We start from the raw sequence: 18,609 nt of genomic DNA on the forward strand, positions 1-18,609 counted from the left end.
CCTAGTAACTGCACAGTATATCCGGTAAACACCTTCCATAACACTAAGGCATTTTTCTAATTATCACTGTTAAAGAATCTCCCATATGCTGGTAAATACACAATCCTTGAGCTTCAACAAAATCCTCATGCTTCCAACCTTACGTGCACTGGCTCAGTGTCACAGGGATTTAAGCCCATACAAACAGCTCATTGAAATAACATAAGAAAGGTAGGGACAATTCCAAGGCTGAAAAACATTGTAACAACTACAAGTCTGCAAACTGTACTAAACTTATTAATATTCATGTCACTACAGAATAAACTAAACTATGCAAACCCCCACCAGCATGATATATAGAGCAGGAGGAGCTGAGTGGATTTATACATGTGTTTTGTGAGGGAAGATTCAGTATTAACCTGCCATTTATTGTTTTTGTATTGTAAGCCGATGGCTGGTCAGATAATGGAGGGGGTATACAGCTCACCCAGACTACTCAGGTGGGGGAGATGAATAACTCCAGCAAGACTGGTTCTCAGCAGATACCTTTTGTCTGCTGAGCGTTATTTCAAGTTCTCTCAATTGGGCTGGATTTTTAGGAATGACAGGTAGGATTGGTAGTGGGACCTGTCATTCCACCACTCCTCCAGTCCACACATTGTGAATGTTTCTGCAGCGTGTCAGCTGCTGTGAATTGTCCTCATCAGTGAGGTTTAAAAAGTCAGCTCCAGCAGCAAGACTGTGGACAGAGCTTGGCTGGAGAACCAGCAGGAAGGTCAGACTGTTGGAGCTGTCTTGGTTGATGCAACCTACTGCTGAGTCTGCTATTACAGGTGAGGTAACCTATGTTTTAGTAAGAGCCTAACCGGGCAGGTATTTATTTTTGTATTGTTTCCTTTTGTTGCTGCACTACCTTTTTGAGTGAAAATAAAACTCTACCTTTGTTATGGACTAAAGAAACTGGACTTGTGTGTCTATGCCACCCCACCTAGCAACCCCAGACCCTGACAGTATCTTTGTTCGTTCTATGCTTAGAAGAAGTCAACTAGTCACAGTCCTAATTGCTATATATGACTACACAGAGATAGCAGTCAACCACTGAGACAACTTGTAAATGTCCCACTCCCTACGCCAGTCAGAACCTTTATTAAAAGTGCTGTATGATGCACCAGTCTTAATTTTGCCCATCTGTGTTTCCCTTGGCAAGGGATGCGATTCAGTTGGGAAAGGGTGTGGATTAAGTGCATCAAAATTTTGTTCAAAAAATATAGGTGGTGTAAAATTTAATACAAGTGTCTAAAGATGCACCAAATGTATCAAACAGTATCAGTCACTGACAAATTGGCTCATCTTGAGACTCCTTTGAATGAGGTTATGCTGTTGACGTATGAGACATTGGTACATTTACAGTATACACTGAAAATATTAAAACTGTACGCTTATCTGATGCCCAGGGATACGCAACAACATAATGATCAGTTGTGGCCATCTATTGGAGGGGAATAAAAAAACAAAACCAGACAGGAAAATCCAAACAATGTAACTAATCCTCAGGGGGAATAGCAACCACATGGACATTAATTGTTAGATGCCATATAAATCGGAGGAATGTGCTGACATATTTAATATGAAGAACAATGAGAAAATATACGTTCAGTAAAAGTAAAAAAAAAAAGCTCTTGCAAACTAAAGGTAAGCATCTGACAACCCATTTAAGACACCTAATCTATGAATGTAGCTTATCTGCAACTTCAGGAACTGATAGAAAGCTCTCAGCGCAAAGAACTACCAGTGATGGTATATTTTTATCCTCTGCAGAGAAAAAAAAAACAAAAAACTAAATAGTTGTCAAGCATAGAATGTTATAACTGTCCATCTCTTATTCATGTTGCTACACCTATGCTTATGGTTTTCTACTCTGAAAGAAGAAATAAAAAAAATCTTTTTTATTGGGTGATGTAAGAGTTGCCATGTTTGGAAGTAATAAGACTTTCCATACCTCCATGTGTCGTTCCAGCTCTTTTAGTAGTGTTGGATACTTGTCCAGACGCATGAATGGCTTACTGAGGCCTGTCGTAAGCACAAGAATACCAGGGCTATTGGCACCTTTCATCTCCATAAACTCTCCAAGCTCTTCACTGAAACACAAAAGGTACAAAATGTTATTTTTCGCTTGCTTTCAAACATGCAGTTCAGTAGTCATAAACATTACAGATATTCCTGTAAACCAAGTTAAACACATAAAAAAAAAAAAAAAAAAAAAAAAAAGGGGGGGGGGGTGTCAGCTACCCCAACATTACAAGTTATACCACTTCACTTGCAGGAGGAGAGAGCATTTACAGTATCCTCTGTCTATACTGGTGTATACGAGAAGATAAGCAGTCGCATGTTACATCACGCAACCATGGGCTCCATTACTACGGTTAACATGCTCTCGATAACCACATTGCAAGCAATAAATCAATGTAGGGAATGGAGATGTAAACACAATGTAATGAGGTATGTTCAGAAAGTGTCAAACCACATTGAATTCTTATATTTAATATGCAGATCCAGTTATAATCTACCATAAATGAAAAGTGTGTGCATATAAGAAACTATGTAATAAATCTAATTAAGGAAGTCCATAGCTGTATCCTATATACACACACAGAGCTCTAAGGAGAAGGGGGAGGGGTGAAGAAAATGTAAATTGATTTATTTCAAATCACAGAATTGCAGAGTGCAGCAGTTATCTTTGGTTTTCTCCAGTAGCCGCCTTCTAACCCTACCTAATATGTAAAACGTAACTCAATTCGATAAGTTCTTGTTAAATAATGTATATTACTTCAGCTTAGTTTCTTACTCGACTGTATTATTCATTTCTGAAAGTTTTTTTTTTTTTTTCTATAATTAAAAAGGTACACTTTAATATCTACTACATTCATCAGTCCATAGGAACACCAAGGCATGGGAATGTGACAGCAACACGTTTAGCCCAAAGTTTAACAGAAAAGGACCAACTTTAGCGACCCCTCTTAAATGGAGTATTCCACCACCAAAATCACTTGCATGCTGTTCCAGGTAAGGTCATTGGCATTATGAAGCCTTTATCTAGCTAAACCCTAATGATCATGTCTGGATCACTGCCAACTCCCCCACTATTTCCTATATCAGATAATCTGCACCCCACCCAATTAAAAATTAGTCTATTTGTAGCACTTTATGACATGAATCAGTCATTACAAATATCTTTTCTCTGTTGTCGAATGCCGGGTTCACACTTGCGTCCTGGCCTCCGTTATGCAGGTTTCCGTTTCCTGCCAGAAACAGGGCATGCATCTTTCAAACCCATTCATTTGAATGGGTTTGAAAAGTGTCCAGCCGTGAGCGTTTTATGCTCTCCGTGGTGAAACAGTTTTTTTTTTCTTTTTTTAACTGGACACAAAGTCGGACATGCAGGACTTTGTGTCTGGTTTAAAAAAAAAAAAAAAAAAAAAAAAAAAAAAAACTGTTTTGCCGCGGAGAGCCCAAAGCGCTCCCTGGCACTCACAGCCGGACACTGTCTGTCGGGTTTCCAGAAACAGAGACCGGACGCAGATGTGAACGACCCATAAGGGCTCGTTCACATCTGCGCCCGGGAGTCCGTTTTGCAGGTTTCCGTTTCCTGCACAAAACAGAGCAGGAGATGAAAAGCTGCAGGACTCTTTCAAACCCATTCATTTGAATGGGTTTGAAAGGTGTCTGGCCGTGAGCGTTTTATGCTCTCCACGGCGAAACCGTTTTATTCTTTTTTAAACGGACACAGAGTCGGACATGCAGTACTCTGTGTCCGGTTTAAAAAAAAAAAAAAAAAAAAAAAAAAAACCGGTTTCGCCGTGGAGAGCACAAAACGCTCACCGGCGCTCATGGCCAGACTCGGCATGACAGGTTTCAACCTGAACGGAATGCCGAACGCTAGTGTGAACCCAGCGTCAGTCTGTATATATAAGGAATTACCACCCACCGGTGTCTATCTCTGATCAACGTTATAATGCAAGCACTTGCCTCTTATTGTAAAATAGTACACCATTATTATACCCTCTTCCAATTCAGATCTGCACAATTGCAATGTGAAAGTTCATTCTAGTGTTTCAAAAGGGACATGCATGTTTAATAACCCAAGAAAATCCCATTTAAGGTTTGTGTTAAGGAGTGCAAACCACCAAACCTTCCCAGATGCTCCTCAGAGTTTCATCACAAGCCTGGAATCTATCTAAACCCCAGGAGAACACCTGCCACTGATACCGATATTTACCTATCATAGATCAATATCTGTTCACCCAAAGAAAGTATGCCTTATTATATAGCTTTGGCCACAAATCAAAGACAATGTAAATTGAAGAAAGACCAACTCTTCAATTTTAACCATCTTCTCCTTGCTCAATTGGAAAAGGGGTTCTGAAACGTAATAAAAACACTCACGTTGAAAAACCCTAAAAATGAATTTTACAGAAGAACCTTTATATTGTATACAAGAATTCATTTTTAGAAGAGAGATTGACCAGTTACAGGACTAAAGCAGTGCACATAAAGTTAAAATGCAAGCTGTACAGCCAATGATTTTAATCTAATGTTCTAGGTACAATGAAATCTGTCGCCAGGATCCATGTGCACACAAAGGTATTCTGGATTCGACTGGACTATAAAGAAACGGGAAGAAAAGAATCCATCCATGAATAGCTGAATGCAGTAATTCTAGATTTCCTGGCATTTCACTTTACCACAGTGCCTCTGTTATCTGTGAAAAGGGGCAGCAAAATTATAACAATTCTCTGATCCCAGCTGTACTAAATAGGACAAAACATTCTTTCATGGGGTTTGTTTGAGTGCTTGTAAGCCCTGCGCAGACCATCTCCTCTATGCTCGGCTTACACGTATCGCAAGCTACAGATATACCACAAACATACAGTGAACAGTAACCCACCTACAAGGCAATGCTACAGCATTAAAGAGCGAATTCCAGCTCTAGGCCACACCAAAGGCACCAGAAAAAGTTAAGCGTTAAGATTTCATTTATCCTAACAATGTACCTAGTTATTGAAAATATATTTACTGTTCTCTCGAATTCTTAAAACCCAATGTAAAGGATCATCTCATTCGCCCATATCGGGGGGATTTACACAGTTTCCAATGTGACTATGCACAAACAAATATAATATTAAATCTACAGTGTGTATATGGTACTTGGAAGTCTACAGCATTTTAGAGAGATCAATGTACTCATCCAAGCAGGAGGTGGAAAGAGAAAGAACATCTGCATGACCAGGTGCCAAAGCAATATCTTCACACAAATAAGCGGCAGTCACGGCCTAAAAGACAAGTTACTTTAAAAAAAAATTCCTTTGTGACTTACACTTCAGTCGATGACTTCTGCTTGTAGTAAATGGAACAGGAACTTTCCGCACTGACAGGCCTTAAGATGGCACACAGGCAACGCATTGTACTGAGAGCACAAGCGCTGTGGTACAACAGACTAGTAGCTGTATGTCTTATGTCCTGATAGAAGGCTGGGGCTCTGATGGGAGGATGACATCACCTCTCCTGCATACAGCCAAGCTAGGGGAAGGCAGTGTGCAAGAGACACAAAGACTTCTCTGCCTGGGTTATCCATGCTCCAGTTCCTCTGCAGATATACGGAGCTTTCACCAATCGCACTTACTTTAGACAAACACAGCTTGCACTTAAGCTATCATCTGCTTCACTACTTGGCTCAATAGAGATAACGGATTTTAGAAAAAGCACAAAACCTGCCTCTCAATCATCGTTCAACGAAAAGTGAAAAAATTCCTTACAAGATTTGGACTTTGCAGGTTTTCTTTATAACTGATGAAGCAGAAACCTCATGCAGGGATGTATTTAACCCCTGAGACCATTCTATTAAGTTTATTCGCCAGTGCTCTTAAACAACAAGGTGCTGTTCCCATGGGTGACTAATTCACAAACATGAGTCAACACTATATTATATAGTTAGTTTTGCTCAACATATGACAATGAGTTCTGATACACAATGAGCAAGTTTAGGCAATATTCACATTGCATTTGGGTGAATATACTCAGCATATGTACTAAGAAAGCTTTAGAGCCTCCCTTGGCCGATATGCATAAGCACTACTTATACAGTGGGTCACTGCAAACAAAAAAACTGCACAGTCTACATTTTTTCCTTTTGTAACAAATGGCTGACCTATGCACTTATTCCACAATATGGATTCATGTTCTCCGGAATATTTCCAATACATACCTCAAACGTGATGTGAACGTTGTATTTTAACTGTAATTAATACACCATACACGCTAAAATTAGAATATTGGACATTCTGTAATCCAGTAGTTCACAGGAAAGAATTATCACCCATCAAATCCCTACTGGCAATTCTCAGCAACTTCCTCCCTACCAAGCTCTTCTCTTCCTTGTTCCCCTTTTACTGCTGAATAGATCACTTCTAAAGCAATGTAACAGGCGAGTTCACATGGTGATTAATCGTGCTTACAACTGTACACACACACACACACACACACACACACACTATCTGCACTTGCTGAATGCAGAATTTCCAGTGTACGTTTATGAGACACCACTGCTTGTAAGTGCTAACCCTAACTGACCTATCAGAACGGATATTTAATGGTACTGTGAACGAACCCCTAGTATAAATGACAAACCTACAACAGGAAGTTATGAAAGATGGATTCCAGTTCTAGGCTAAAGTCAGAGGACATAGCCTTGTACTGAGAACAGATTGCCTTCATGTAAAGCAGGGGTAGGGAACCTTGGCTCTCCAGCTGTTACAAAACTACAACTCCCAGCATGCATACTTGCACTGCTGTTCTTGGAACTCCGATGGAAGTGAATGGGGCATGATGAGAGTTTTAGTTTCACCCCTAATGTAAAGGCTTAAAAAAATTAAGTGTTATTGCACATAGAGTCTGGACCTCGATCAGTGAAGAAGAGTTTGTGTTGGATTTGGACTTTGGACAAGAAGAATCATTATAGGTCTACAGGGGAGGAGTCTGTTATACAAGGAAAACCACAAAAATAACAGTTAAAAATAAAATGTCAAAAATACTATGAAAGGAAAAGCACAAACTGTAGATACTTATTAAGAGAACGCAATTGTCATATGATGCAGAGACATATACATATGGTATGGTCAGGGTGCGCACACTTTTTATGGGGCAACCTTTTAAGTAGATGTGTGAATACATAATGGTGCCAGCTACATGTATGCCAATACAGAGACAGAAAACCCAGTGTATATACAGTAGATCTTTAAGTAAGCACCTTATTGAACTGCTATATTGATGTGCATTTGTAAACCACAGCAGCTAAGTATAGTGTTTGTAGTATGAAGTAGAACACTAATGATTTAAAAAAAAAAAAAAAAAAACACCCACACACACACACACCTTAAACACTAGGACCCATACAAATAACAGAAAGCTTCAATGTGGGGGAAAGGTCTTTAAGATTTCATACCTGTGTCATGTTCTTAATGCCAGTCCTGATTATTCCCTAGTTTCATTTTAGCTTTTCTGTTTTACTTACTAATAAGTCTGTTGCATAAAAAAATGCATGAAGTATGCTATCCATAACTGGCTTCATACCTGTGCTGTGTGAGGACATTAACCGCTGAAGGATGGTTGGCGCAGTATGCCAAATACAGACTCTTCATTTGATTCATTAGGCTCATGAAACAACCTCCAACTCTTTGCTGCCCTTCTGGTAATCTAGTAAAGAAAGTCACAAAAATACAGATACATCAGAAAGATAGATTCTATGAGATTTGGGTAATAGGTTTATGATTCTTTCCAATACAATGGTTTTACTACATTAGTTCAAAAAGTTCATCGCTCGACCAAAAGGCAAAATATATATTAGTAGACTTGCGTAGGAACTAGCAGGGATGCACGGAATCCAAAACTCTGGACTGAAATAAATATGTGACTGGCTCTGGCTCCAAAATAAAAATATTAAGGCTAAAGCCCCACGTTGCGGAAATACAGCTTTTTCATTAAATTAATTCCAGACAACCCCTTTCGTTATTTTTAATTACTGTATACTGTTATTGATATTTCATAATTAATAAGATGCACTTGACACAGGTTTACTTTCATAAGAAGTCTCTCACTGATGTTTTAATGAATTAGAGAAGCTTTACTGCTTCTGACTATCTATGGCTATCAGCCAGTCATAATGGAGTCTGAGTCAGGCTTAGAAAAAACAGGAGTCACAGTCCGAGTCAGTGATTTGGCCTGCTGTCTCCACAGCCCTGGAAAGTTGCTTGAAAAAAATACTGTAAACGTTACAAGATAGGAAAAGAAGAGCATAAAGTGTCAAAGTTACATAGTTTGATAAATCAGCACTTACTTTGTACAATCCTCTAATGACTGAACCAACATTTGTTGAAAAGCACAAATCTCTTCCAGATTCCCCATTAAATAGGAAATGCTAGTGGGACTCAGCCTTAAAAGGAAAAAAAAAAAAAAAAAAAACACCACCTGTTAAAACGGCTTGCATGTAGTATAAATACAAAATCATGAAAGAAGGAAGACTATAACATTACAGGGGTTATCCAAGAGGAGTGATATGCTGTTTTCAAGTGAGAAGGAGCGGAGCTGCGATAGCACAGCCACTACACTGTGTACTAAGCAATCTGCCTCTAGCTCTAGATATTTATTTTGCTCCCTTATACAATGCCATCATATCCCGCAGCACTTTCAATCACCGTCCCATATAGGGCTCACAGACTACATTACCTATCAGTATGTCTTTAGAGGGTGGTAGGAAACCCACATCAATATGGAGAACATACAAACTCCTTGTACTGATATTAGATGATCAGTTAGGTGCTGGGAGAATCTCCATCAATCTCACTGATGAGCAATGCAAAGGATAGGTCAGCAATATGTAGACTTGGACAACCAATATATGTACATTTTATGACTGCAAAGTTATGCAACTCAAAGAAACAGCACATTTCACTAAAATCTGCTCAGATGTCAGATTGAAAGCAAAGATTTTTAGCCAAATGAAACTTCAAAAATCAGAGCAGGTGGTGTGAAATGGCTGTGCTATGCCTCCTGTCTATCAACGTGCTAGTTATCGCCATTTGCCGGAAAAGAGCCACTACTGTTAAACGTTGCATGGTAAATCGCACACTGATCACGCTGCACTGTAAATGTTGGCACATCCAAAGCCTAGAGTGGCAAATAGTGTCACCACAAACCATCAAAAGGCATTTTTGCGGCACTGGGCTCTACACCAGATGTACAATTACAGGTGTGCCATTGCTCTCACACCATCATTCTCAAAGGCTATCATGGTGCAAAGGAGGATGGAATGAAGGCATATCCTCTTCAGTGATGAGTCACAAGGCGATGTCACACTGGACCTATTCTTTGTATTATGGAGTGGGTTGCCATAATGTATAGTAGTTGGACCCTTCTAGTCCTCATTTCAAGTACACGAACAGCTCAAAGTTATATTGACTTGGATGCAGAACCAGGGGTACGGCCATTTATCCATATTGTCACGAGTAGTATTTCAACAGGACAAGGTCAGGTCATGTGTAACTTGGGCTACTGTGAGCAGCCTGAATGTCCTAAACATGCTACCACAGCCTGCAGCATCTCCAGTCTTGTCTCCCATTGAACATATCTGGAACCTCTATGGTTTGAAACTTGCAAAAGAAGCTGTCAGCAGCAATTTTTGATGACTTATATGCCCAAGTGCATTCAGCATGGCATAACATGCCGCAGGCAACCATTAAGAACCTCGTTGATAGCATGCCAAAGCGTGTAATTTTGGCCATTTCTGCACAAGCCGCTCATACTTGATACTGAATAAAAGCGAGACATTTTGAATATTTTGTTTCTATGTTTTTATCATTTGCATATCATTAACATGTCTATCAATCCTGTGATTTTCATAATTTTAACATTTCCTTCTTGGTGCTGCAATTTCAATGTTAAGCAGTGTAGCACATATTGTCCTGATGGCACAACCCTTTTAATGCAGCTTAGCAGTTGAACTACCACCAGAAAAGGACATATAATAAATAGAACCTTACTTTTCACTTGTTTGTAAATGTCGAAGATAATTGGACAATAAATTCTGGATCTCTTTGAAGTATTCGTTTTCCGTTTCTAAAATATTTTGTAGCACCTGAAATAAAAAAAAAATAAAAAATTATATATTATAAAATAAATAATAATAGAGAGCAAATAACTCTAGATATACAACCAACTAGTGATAACCAGCTCATTCAATTAGCAGTCATTTTACAAGACTATGACTTACCAAGCGGTGTCAAGTGTACAGCGCTAATGTGGTCGCGACTGTGAAATATACGTTATAGCAATTCACAACATAAGGCTGTACTGAACTTAGCGAGCTAGAATGAGATGATGTATGAAGATGAAACTAGAAGAATGCATCATGGCAAGTCACAGATGTGATTATCTAATGCACTTGATAGATTCCCATGTTCCACACACTACCAACTTCCAAACGAAGAACAAGAAAACGACCAATGATCCCAAGTTCGCATCTAGGACATTGCCACCATAAAAAGGCTAGTTGTCCACATCATTCAATTGAGAATGGCATCTACAGTTTCGGAGCCAATCCTGCTTCACTACAATCTCTGTAAGACCGCGCGAGACAGACTGTAGATTTTTATGGTTTGTGATAAATGCCAGTGTCTTCAGACATAGCAAAAAATATCAGCAAATCTATACACCAAGGCTTTCAGTATTCATTGTGCAAATCTCTAACTGGATAGCACAGACAGAAAGACTTGATGTTTCATGACTACATTAGAGCCTGTTCATTGCCTTCAATGCTCCCATTCATTGCAAACTACACAGAGAGGAATAAGGGCATTTTTGTTGAATTTTGCAAGTTCATTCACTACCCAGGACCTAATTGTTGACCTTCACAGTAAATTGGCTCCATTCTACCATACCCGCGGTGTCTCAGAAAAGCCACAAAGTAGTCAGCTGGCCATAACCAAGTTGATATTGGCAACCAGGCAGAAACTTGGGGAAAAGGGGCAGTGCAAACAAAAAAGTGACTCAAAGTACAAAATCAAAATAAAAGGTAATCTATATAAGAAGGATGAAGGGTAAAGGAGTTTTCCCACAAACCTAAGTATATTTAAATTTATAGTCAATTAACAGTTACATTTTGTAAATTTAATTAAAACCTTTGCACAATTTTAAAGATTCTCTCTCACAATCTTAGTGTGGACAGCCTTGTGCCTGGATCAGTTACCAATGGATAAGACCATGAATGCAGTAACCTGCCATGATAGCCTTATTGTGGTCAGGTTATCAGGCAGGGACACTACATGGACGAGAAGATAACCTGGCCATTCGTGGCTTGGTTCCTAACAAGCCTCAGACAACACAGTGTTCCTGTATTCATATTTTTTTTTAAATTACATTATTCATATTTTCAAAAACCTATAACTGAATTGCCTATAAATTTAAAGACTGTCTTGTCCGCAAATTTCAATATGGTTTTGTCTATGTGGAAACCCCTTTAAGTGAGCACATTCATTTGTGAAGCAGAAATACATTGAAGGATATAAAAACCATAAAATGGGATTTGTATAAGCTGCTAAAAGATCAGAATGCCACAAATCTAAAACATAAAGCTTAGCTAACAAAGTAATAGAGCATTGTACACAGTTAACCTCAAATAAATGCATTGATAGTATATGTTGAAAATAAGTCACCTCTTTTGCACCTCTCTTCAGCCATATCCCCTTGCGTGGGCTGCAAATGCCGGGAATGCTCAGTGAAGACCCCATGACACAAAAAACGAGTTTCTGTTAGTCTCCCCATCCCACTGATGCTCTGGAGGAATGGACAAGCATCAAAACAGAGCCTTGCTGTTGAAGCCCAAGATAAACAGTCCATGCCAAGGAAGCTATGAATGCTGAGGACATCACAGCTAGGAGACATCCCAGTATACAGAGGGGGGAGACGGGGGACGATGCTAGACAACTCTCAGTATTTTCACAGAAAACTCAGCAAACAAGACAGACACGAGTAAGAAATAAGCCCTTTCATAGTAACGGTAGCTTCCAAAGATACTGGATTTCTTCGCACAGTACAATGAGGCATCTACACTTATGGACTAACACAGTCAGTGGGTTGTTCTGTGCGGTCCCATAACATTAGTAATTTTACATGGTATATAACGCCTCCATACAGATCAAGTAAGCACCTATAATATTACGCTATGTAAACCCAATTTCATAGGATTCGCAGCATATGAGCATTTACAGTTGTAAAAAGATTTACCAAGGGGACCCCCAAATCTATGACTCAGTCCAAGATATGCGCTAGGATCATTTTGACAGTAAAACAATTAATACCCAGGGAAACAACATTCAACCATAAAGGATATCCTATATGGATTTGACGCCAAACTAAATGTTACATTTTGACAACCAGCTTTATATATTTAGCATGTGCCATGTGAACAGACAAGATTTATAGTAAGTGGTCTGGGTGTATATATATATATATATATATATATATATATATATATATATATATATATATATATATATATATATCATTGGAAAAAAAAAAAAAAACACACCTCTATAAAAACTAGTATACAACAACATTCCCGACTCGATGTAACGCCAAGACATTCTATTGTTATTTATATGCTAAATAAAAATGTTAATGCATTAATATTTCCAGTATATACTTTTTTTTCTGCAAACCACAAGAGGGCAGCCTTGTCATAATGACCAAGTGTAGGGGGAAGAAGAAGAAAAGAAAAATACATACAGCCCCCCACACAAAAAAAAAAAAACAAACAAACAAACACAAACATGATGTAGATTAAATATAAAGTTAGAATTCTGATCTTCTTTACATTATGTAAATTACAAGAGCCTGGCAATTCTTTCTAAACAGTTACCAGCAGCCCAGTGTCAAACAAACCTTTCCTTTATATCCAGTGTTCCCTCACTGACTTCAGCGAATGTCATTTACTGCAACGTTCCTGAGAAAAAGCGGACATGCCCAGCACCTATACACCTATATCTGGCAATAACAGAAGATTGCGCAGAGTTTGCATTTTACAACAGCTCTTATTCTATTGATAAAACTGTAGAAATTTCAGCTGTGAAATCAGAACAATTGTGAGTGCTTTTATGCCCTATAATACAAGCTGTATATCATGACCAGTGAAGAAACGCACTGCATATACAAACATCAGCACTGCAAATGTCATTGCTCCCTATGGTGTAAATTATGTTAAACTTGGCACGGAAAAAAAATAATGCTGCCAAAAGAAAGTAGGTCTCAACGAAACCTGACAGATCTTAACATGCTGCAACAACCATGCAGAAAGTAGCATTACTTTTTTTTTTTTTTTTAAAATGCTTTTTAATTAAAGTGAAGTGACAATATTTTTAATGTATGCAGGATATGTCTGGGAATAGAAGGACCCTTGGAGGGGTGACTATAAATTTACGTAGAAAAGTCATCTTAAGAGTTAACCCTCCCAAAGCCATGAAATGTGATAACAGCTCCAACTCTCCAGAAGGAGTCTGGATTTATAGAGAAGGTGTAAATAGGAGATGACAATAGAAATAGAATATTGTCTGCAAACCTTAAGCGTTTATAGTGAACAGAAGAAAGCTCAAGTCTTCGGGGTTAATGCATAATCTGACTGCCAAGGGCTCCAAAGCCAGTATAAAGAAGAGTGGAGGAGCATACCTGCCGCACCTCACTGGATCAGAAACAAAACTGAACTAAACCCCTTATAATGGACAAAGGCCCATGGGTCAGCCTATAGTACTTGAATGTGGCATTAGTCTAAACACTAAAACTCACTGTGCTGAGGTAACCTTTCATTTTCCCCTATGTTGCAGGCTTCATATCTCAGTCCACACTACTTTCTGCTGCTTCCAACTCGAAGACATTTCTTCGATACATGCTTTCCTTATTCCATAGTTGATAAAAATGCTAATCACCAATCTACTAGCTACTGCAATATCCTTCTATGTGCCTACTATGTATTGCATCAATTGGGCACAAAAAGTATTTAAAAAAAAATGCATACATCGTGAGGTAGTCAGTGTGTGTAAACATTTACACAAAAGCTATACAACAAAGCACACAAAGCTGAACTTACAAATATGCAAAAAGACTATAAATCTTATTAAAAAATGGTCATTAAGCAAACGTGCCACACAGGAATATAAAAGTAAAACAACTTTTGTGAGGAGACCCAATTGGAATGGAAAATGAGGCATAACCCCCTAAAATGGTTATGTAAACTACAAAGTATTTGTCAGCCCCGCTGTGTGTCTCGGCGGTAAAACCCTCAACGATAAGGTATTAATCCTCTAGCCTATGTATAGAGGATAAAATACTCTTCATGGCATAACCTCTTTAACGTGGGGAAAGACGATATAGCGATTGTGGTCTTACAATGACAAACAAGGTTGTCCACAAACAGTCCTTTCCATAAATCTTGGCTCTAATCTCCTATTAAAACCCCAAATGTAGTCTCCAATCCTCATGAGACATCCTCCTTCAGACTGGCCAATAATTAAGCACTTGCACTTTTATCAGCAACAAGTACTCCAAGGAATGCTCATTGCGTTAAAGGAGTTGTCCAGTAATTACAGGTTTCGGTAAGGAAGCTAGAAAATAAATACACACTAAACAAACAAGTCAACGGCCTGAGGAAAGGAACCAGGATGTCACAGGTGACATGTGAGTGACTCCGTGGTTCCTTTCCTTAGGCCACTGATTGGCCTCAGTGGTCACGTGCAGCAAGGACTTCCACGAGAACAAGCCTCGGGTAGCTGCTGGACTAGACCATGGTGGCGTACACAAGACATGAGAGGTTTTTTTTTTTTTCTTTTTTTTCCACTTTGCCGAAACCTGTAATTCCTGGACAGTCCCTATAACGATAGCCTGTGTAATTATGACAATGCAAATGAGTGCCAACCAATGCATTTCTCATTGATCGGCACTTCTGCAGGCAGACACGTGACTCTGATGGCTGTTTTTTACGTATACTTTCCCTAATAAAGGATGCCTTTTAGAAGATGTTAGTCTATGGGTGAGTGCCCTTCCTGCTTTTTCTTCTACTTTATTCATTTTGAAAAGACACGTGACTCTGCCCATACATCTTCTCTTTTATCTGCTCCTCATGAAATAGTCTCCATAAATTAGTCAACTACGTCTACCATACCTAAGAAAATGTTAAACACATAAGACTGTCCATCAAAATCTACCTCCTTAAGGCAACCTGAACCCCACCCCCCAATTCTTTTCAGGAAAGCCTACAATTTACAATGCAACAACAACAACCATGTCATTAACCCCTTAAGGACCAGGCCATTTTTTGGTTTCGCATTTTCGTTTTTCCCTCCTCACATTTCAAGAGCCATAACTTTTTCATTTTTCAGTTCACAGAGTCACATGATGGCTTATTGTTTGCGGGACAAATTGTACTTTGTAATGGCATCATTCAATATGCTGTGCAATGTACTGGGAAGCTGGAAAAAAATTCAGAATGAGGTGCAATTGGAGAAAAAATGCATTTGCGCCATTTTCTTATGGGTTTAATTTTTACAGCGTTCACTGTTTGGTACAAATGACATGTTACCTGTGTTCTACGTGTCAGTACGAACGCGGTGATACCAAATTTATATAGTATTTGAAATGTTTTGATACTTTTAAAAAAATGATAAACTTTGCAAAATAGAAAAAAAATTGTGTCATCATGTTCTAACACCTGTAACTTTTTCATATTTCCATGTATGGAGCTGGTTGTGGTGTCTTTTTATGCGGGACAAGATGACGTTTCTATTGATACCATTTGGGGAAAGATCTGATGGTTTGATCACTTTTTATTCAATTTTTTATAGGAGGCAAAGTGTTGAAAAAAACGCTTTTTGGCTGTTTTTATTTTTTTTGCCGCTACGCCGTTCGCAGTATGGGATAAATGTTTTAATATTCTAATAGTTCGGGCATTTTGGAGCGCGGGGATACCTAATATGTTTATGTTTAATGTTCTTTAATTACTTTTATAGCTAATCTAGGGAAAGGGGGGTGATTTGAACTTTATTTTTTTTATTTTTTTAATACTTTTAAAAACTTTTTTTTTTCTTCTGTTACATTTATGATCAGACCCCTTAGGTACCTTGAAACCTAGGGGGTCTGATCGCTCATACTATTCACTGCAATACTACAGTATTGCAGTGAATAGGAAAATCGCAGCACTTCTATTAGACGATGCCTCTGGCATCGTCTAATAGATCTAGTGCAGAGACAAGCCTGGAAGCCTTCAATAGGCTTCTGGCTGTCATAGCAACCGATCACCGCCCTCATGTGACGTTCAGGAGGGCGGCGATCGGGGAAACATGGCGGCGCCCATGCCGCCTGCGCTGTTTACACGCTGCGGTCGCGTTTGACCGCAGTGTGTAAAGGGTTAACAGCAGCGATCGGCTCGGGCACCGACCGCTGCTGTTAGTGGCAGGTCCTGGCTGTATGATACAGCCGGCATCTGCCGTGTATGGAGCGAGCTCAGCGTGTGAGCTCGCTCCATACATCCCCATGCGACCCATGACGTACAGTTACGTCAAGGGTCGCTAAGGGGTTAAACTACCATCAGAACAGTGAATGGAGGATACTAAAATGTGATATTGACTCATTAGGAAGAAAAGGATCTCAAACAAAACGTTTCTTCGATTTATTTGATATCTGGGAGTGAACGGGTTGGAACTGATTTCTAAAACGTAGTACACTGCTAATGCTCTGTGTAAGGACAGGCACGTGTAAACATTTCATACAAAACATCCTACAGGTAGAGAAAACTCACCACATTATAGTAGCTTTTGTTGATTGCAGAAGTCTCAAACCCTTTTGGAGGGCTTTTCAGTGTTGTAGACTTGGGAGATACTGGTTTTTCTGAAGAACAGAAAAAAAAAAAAAAAAAGTTATGTTAAAAATCTGACACCCCAAAAATACTAGTCAAAGACATAAAATCACCTCTCACGATCATATATTGAAGCATTTGTGGTTAATCTATGGATCAACACCATCAACAACTAGTAATACAAATGGAAGTCTGGCATCCGTAAAAATCTATTTTTATGGATGCCAGCAAATTTATTTCATACACATAAAATCCACAGATGAAGCTACACTTGTTTTTTAAGATTAGGTTGCTTCTAGTCATAGCATACAGTTTTGTGATCTTAAAATTATACATATAACCAAATATGAGCCAAGAATCTGACCACATGATCTGGTTAAGGTAAAGCAGAATTAGAGCCAGTTCTTGCAGCAGAATTTCACATTGAATTTGAGATATATACACTGGTATCTGTTCTATTTCTTGACCTGCTAATATAGTGGTTACCCTCCATGCACATGCGTAAAGTGCAGTTCCTCTTTGCCTTACCATGGTGCATGCAGGAGAAACAACATTAGTATTTCAAAGACAGACCATCACTGTAGACAATTTGTCCCCAAGCCTGTGTAAAGGGCATAAATTGCAAACCTGGCACAAGCCCTTTAAGGCACTGGAGATGCTGTAGCGTATGCTACAGGCAACATGCAAGACAGCAGAATCACATCCTTGTAATTGTCACCAAAGCTTTGGTCAAGTGAACACTTTCTATTTATACATATGCATCGATAGGTCATATAGACCGTTCTCATCTTCATGAGACATCCCTTTACTTACATGTTAGTAGTAATGAAAAAAAAAAAAATAGATATATACCAGAAGACTTGATTTCTCTGACATAGTTGCTTGGGAACCATCCTGTCTTGCCACTATGTGTTCCCTCCCACCAGCCTCCTTCTTCCAATCGTGTAACATGGATAATATCACCCTTACAGAAAGACAGTTCATCTTCATTGGTTTGCTGAAAATTAAACTTCGCCCTCACCACCATGTGATGGTTACTGTTATCTGTCATGTCCTATAGGGGGAGAGAAGAGAGAGAAAAAAAAATAAAAAAATACGTTAACAGACTTCATCTCTGAAACCAGAATAAATGTCACTCATACCCGGACTATAACGCAGGCTGTAATCCAGGATCTACAGTAGAAAGTATTGTAATTGTAAGACGACTCAACTTGTTAAGTATAATAATTTTATGTCTTATGTTCTGTTCCCACTTACACTCACCGGCCACTTTATTAGGTACACCATGCTAGTAACGGGTTGGACCCCCTTTTGCCTTCAGAACTGCCTCAATTCTTCGTGGCATAGATTCAACAAGGTGCTGGAAGCATTCCTCAGAGATTTTGGTCCATATTGACATGATGGCATCACACAGTTGCCGCAGATTTGTCGACTGCACATCCATGATGCGAATCTCCCGTTCCACCACATCCCAAAGATGCTCTATTGGATTGAGATCTGGTGACTGTGGAGGCCATTGGAGTACAGTGAACTCATTGTCATGTTCAAGAAACCAGTCTGAGATGATTCCAGCTTTATGACATGGCATTGCATTATCCTGCTGAAAGTAGCCATCAGATGTTGGGTACATTGTGGTCATAAAGGGATGGACATGGTCAGCAACAATACTCAGGTAGGCTTTG

At 39.1% G+C, this 18,609-nt stretch overlaps 1 protein-coding gene across 5 annotated transcripts in view; it reads right to left on the reverse strand.

Annotated features, from left to right (window-relative positions):
• Nucleotides 1-18,609, reverse strand: part of ARHGEF7 (Rho guanine nucleotide exchange factor 7) — an 85,986-nt gene that overhangs the window by 38,885 nt on the left and 28,492 nt on the right. For all 5 annotated transcript variants that reach the window (XM_075265280.1, XM_075265281.1, XM_075265285.1 and 2 more), the window contains exons 5-10: nt 17,780-17,981; nt 16,871-16,959; nt 10,071-10,165; nt 8,369-8,464; nt 7,606-7,728; nt 1,979-2,117 (exon numbers count right to left, since the gene is read on the reverse strand). In XM_075265280.1, coding sequence (XP_075121381.1) covers nt 1,979-2,117; nt 7,606-7,728; nt 8,369-8,464; nt 10,071-10,165; nt 16,871-16,959; nt 17,780-17,981 — 744 coding nt within the window. The remainder of the gene's footprint in view (nt 1-1,978; nt 2,118-7,605; nt 7,729-8,368; nt 8,465-10,070; nt 10,166-16,870; nt 16,960-17,779; nt 17,982-18,609) is intronic.

Source organism: Leptodactylus fuscus, chromosome 2 (assembly GCF_031893055.1).
Source record: "Leptodactylus fuscus isolate aLepFus1 chromosome 2, aLepFus1.hap2, whole genome shotgun sequence".
Lineage (NCBI taxonomy): Eukaryota > Metazoa > Chordata > Amphibia > Anura > Leptodactylidae > Leptodactylus > Leptodactylus fuscus.